This window comes from Beauveria bassiana, assembly GCF_000280675.1.
Source record: "Beauveria bassiana ARSEF 2860 unplaced genomic scaffold BBA_S00003, whole genome shotgun sequence".
NCBI classification, from domain to species: Eukaryota; Fungi; Ascomycota; class Sordariomycetes; order Hypocreales; family Cordycipitaceae; genus Beauveria; species Beauveria bassiana.
This window is the reverse complement of record NW_007930838.1, coordinates 693220-696888: the sequence shown is the minus strand read 5'-3', so window position 1 is coordinate 696888 and position 3669 is coordinate 693220. Positions and strand designations below refer to the sequence as shown.

General features: G+C 57.8%; 2 protein-coding genes across 2 annotated transcripts in view; one reads left to right on the top strand and one right to left on the bottom strand.

The window, feature by feature from the left end:
• The window catches only part of BBA_01443 (kelch domain-containing protein), a gene marked incomplete at both ends in the record, with an annotated part of 2081 nt that extends 441 nt beyond the window's left edge, over positions 1 to 1640 (top strand). The window contains one exon of the mRNA XM_008596540.1: positions 114 to 1640. Coding sequence (XP_008594762.1) covers positions 114 to 1640 — 1527 coding nt within the window. The remainder of the gene's footprint in view (positions 1 to 113) is intronic.
• Positions 1641 to 2156: 516 nt separating this feature from the next.
• BBA_01442 (hypoxia induced family protein) lies at positions 2157 to 3041 on the bottom strand (the record flags this gene model as incomplete). The annotated part of the gene is made up of 2 exons (XM_008596539.1): positions 2157 to 2335; positions 2408 to 3041. The coding sequence occupies 2 exons, from the start codon at positions 3039 to 3041 to the stop codon at positions 2157 to 2159; spliced, it is 813 nt and encodes a 270-aa protein (XP_008594761.1).
• Between the last annotated feature and the right edge of the window lie 628 nt (positions 3042 to 3669).

Below are 3669 nucleotides of genomic sequence, written 5' to 3'. Positions count from 1 at the left end.
AACAACAACAACAACAACAACAACAACAACAACAACAACAACAACAACAACAACAACAACAACAACAACAACAACAACAACAACAACAACAACAACAACAACAACAACAACAGCCACAGCAGCAGCAGCAACAACAACAACAGCCACAGCAGCAGCAGCAACAACAACAACAACAACAACAACAACAGCCGCCGCCGCAGTCCCACCAGACGCTGCCCAGAAGCCACACGCCCGGCCATCTTGCCAGCAAGAGCGTCAATGACCGGAGCGCGAGTGCCGCTGCCAAGCAGGGCGCCGAGCAGCACGCCGTCCGTCAGCGATCGCAGTCGGCGTCCCAGGTGCCCCCGCGGCCCGCGACAGCCGGCGGCAGCAAGAGCTATCCCAAGCAGCAGCTGCCGCCGCCGATGCCGCTGACCGCGGAAGAACCTGAGCGGGACACGAAGCGAGGCGGAGGCGGCGGCGGCAGCGGCGGCGGCCACATCACCGCGCGCACGACGTCGGTGCTGACGGCCAAGTCGACGGCGCCTTCGTCCCGAAGCACGTCGGCGGCGCACTCACACGCGCCCAAGAGCGAGCACGTCGCGTTCCCGCCGCTGCAGGACCCCAAGGACGCGCCCGACATTGCGCCGGCGCCGGCGTCGGGCATGTACTGGTCCCGGGCGCCCGTGTCGGGCGCCACTCACTCCAATCTGCGCGCGCACACGACGACGCTCGTCGGGTCCAACGTATACGTCTTTGGCGGGTGCGACGCGCGCACCTGCTTCAACACAATGTACGTGCTCGACGCCGACGCCTTTTACTGGTCGGTGCCGCACGTCGTCGGCGAGATTCCCGTGCCGCTGCGCGCCATGACGTGCACGGCCGTCGGCAAGAAGCTCGTCGTCTTTGGGGGAGGCGACGGGCCGGCCTACTACAACGACGTCTACGTGCTCGACACGGTCAACTTTCGCTGGACCAAGCCCAAGATTGTGGGCGACCGCGTGCCGTCCAAGCGCCGCGCGCACACGGCCTGCCTGTACAAGAACGGCATCTACGTCTTTGGCGGCGGCGACGGCGTGCGCGCGCTCAACGACATTTGGCGCCTCGATGTCGGCGACATCACCAAGATGTCGTGGAAGCTCATCTCGGGTCCCGAAAAGTCGTCGCCCGACCCCGCCGCCGCCGCCACGCCCGCCAAGGAACGACGGCCCAAGGCACGCGGCTACCACACGGCCAACATGGTCGGCAGCAAGCTCATCATCTACGGGGGCTCCGACGGCGGCGAGTGCTTCGACGATGTCTGGGTGTACGACGTCGAGACGCACGTGTGGAAGGCCGTGCCCATTTCCGTCACCTTTCGGCGGCTCTCGCACACGGCCACCATTGTCGGGTCCTATCTCTTCGTCATTGGCGGCCACGACGGCAGCGAGTACTGCAACGACGTGCTGCTGCTCAACCTCGTCACCATGACGTGGGACAAGCGCCGCGTCTACGGACTGAGCCCGACCGGCCGCGGCTACCACGGCACGGTCCTGCACGACAGCCGGCTGCTGGTGGTGGGCGGGTTCGACGGGAGCGACGTGTTTGGCGACGTTCACATTCTGGAGCTGGCGGTGCATGCATACTATTCGCAGATTAGTCATTTCACGATTGAGGTGTAAAGCATGGGAAAAAAACAAAAGCAGAAACGCTAGAGGACAGCAGCAGCATATGACGCATTTTTTTTTTTTGGCTTGGCATGGGCCTGGTAGTATAGAATATAGTACACGATTCAACACATGAGATGATGAAACCCTTAAAAAAAAGACGAAATATTCAAATGTTTTCAGATATTTGTGATTCTTCTATATGCCGTATCGTACAGTATGCTAGGCTGCAACTAGCTAAACAGACGCCAATTCTGCCCTGGTGCCCTCTCTCGGGCGCTCTATTCATCTCTAGCTCCAAGGCCCTTTCTTTTTCACACCATCATGTACAATGATAAGACTCATAATGGCTAGTGAGCTTCCTCAGCCGCGGTGATATTGTTTACATTGCAAGCGCAGCGCTTGATTCTGGTCGGGAGATTTGTCGTTTTTATGCAGTGTGGTGTACGACCTAGCTTTCAGACTGTTTAGTCTTGGTCGTGATGGTGGGAATGTGTCGCGGGTGTATGCGGTCAACAATGCAAAAAAGACTTAGGCCTGAGCTTCAGCTTTCTCAGTCTGCTCAGCCTTTTCCGACTTGTCATCAGCCTTTTCGGCCTGGTCGACCTTTTCCGACTTGTCCTCGGCCTTTTCCTCAATTTTGCTGTTGGGCGCGGCAGCCTCGTTGGCCTTGCGCTCAGCAATGCGCTTCTCCTCGGCCTCAACCATGTCTGCAAAGCTGTTAGCGTACAAGTTCCTTAAATTGCACAGAGGGCAGCGCAAATCCTCGGGGCATCACTTACCCATCCAGAGGTCCTGACCCTCGTACTCCTCCTTGTGGACGCGCTTCTCAATGAGGTGCTTGTGCTCCGGGTCGTTGGGGTCGAGCACCATGACCGTCTCCCAGCGGCCGCTGCCCGACTTGGCGTCGTTGACCTCAAACGCGGCCGAGACGATGAGCACGGCGAGTGTCAGGCCCTGGGCGTAGACGCGGGCCTGAACGAGCTTCTGGGCGGTGCTGATGGGGGCACGGCCGACGATGGCGAGGGCGAGGGCCATGGACGCCAGCCAGCTGGTGAAGACGATGCTGTAGCGGTTCTCCTTGCCCCAGTTCATGAAGCGCTGGTACGTCGACTCGTTGTCGCGGGCGATTTGGGCGGCGCGCTGGCTGCGGTCCTGGTAGCCCCACATGGGATCCTGCGAGCGCTGAAACTTGGTCGAGCAGCGGTCGGCGTTGACAATGGCGCAAAAGGTGGCCGACGAGGTGACGAGGAACGAGCGAAAGGGGAGCGTCAGGCTGCGAAAGGCGTGGTAGCGGCGCGAGGCGAGGACGACGCCGCCGAGACCAATGGCCAGACCGGCCCCTCCGCCAATGAGGCCGCTCTTGACGACGACTCTGTAGTGCGCGGCCTCTTCTTCCTTGCTGAGGATCTTCATCTTTGGGCGATTTGGAGGTGTATGAGGTGTTTTGGTGGGTGTTTTTGATTGTCTCGGGCGTCGGATTCAATGGGTTGATTTTAGGGCGATAATCTATGTCTTGGATGTGAATTTCTAGCAGAGCGTGCTTTATCGCAGCGTGATTGCATGTGCTTGCGTGGCGATGATGCTTCGATGAGATGCCGGAATCAGAAATGACGCTGTGCAAGCTTGATAATCCAATTAGTGGGCCTGTCCAATAGCTGGTCGCGTGTATGAAAGGCTACGTACCGAGATGGGTGTATTCGCTTATTTCACAACTTGTCGCGGGAATATGTCAATTGTATACAATAAAAAAAAAAAGGGAAAATGAGGAGGCTGAAAGGAGAGCATTTCGAGGGCACACTGTTGTTCATATATCACGTAAAAATCGCTTTGTCTCCGGAAGAAACTCGTACGATAATGGCAGACCCAAAGCCGGCATCCAGCCGGCCATCCGGGCCCGGTGACCTAAAAAAATATTCCCGAGCCTCTCCGAGAGTCCCCCGAAACTCGAACTTTGGCGTCATTGGTGCAGGATTGCATCACCGTTACGCAGAATTTTCAATGCTGATGCTGAAAAGGTAATGTTGATGAGTTTTTTTTTTTT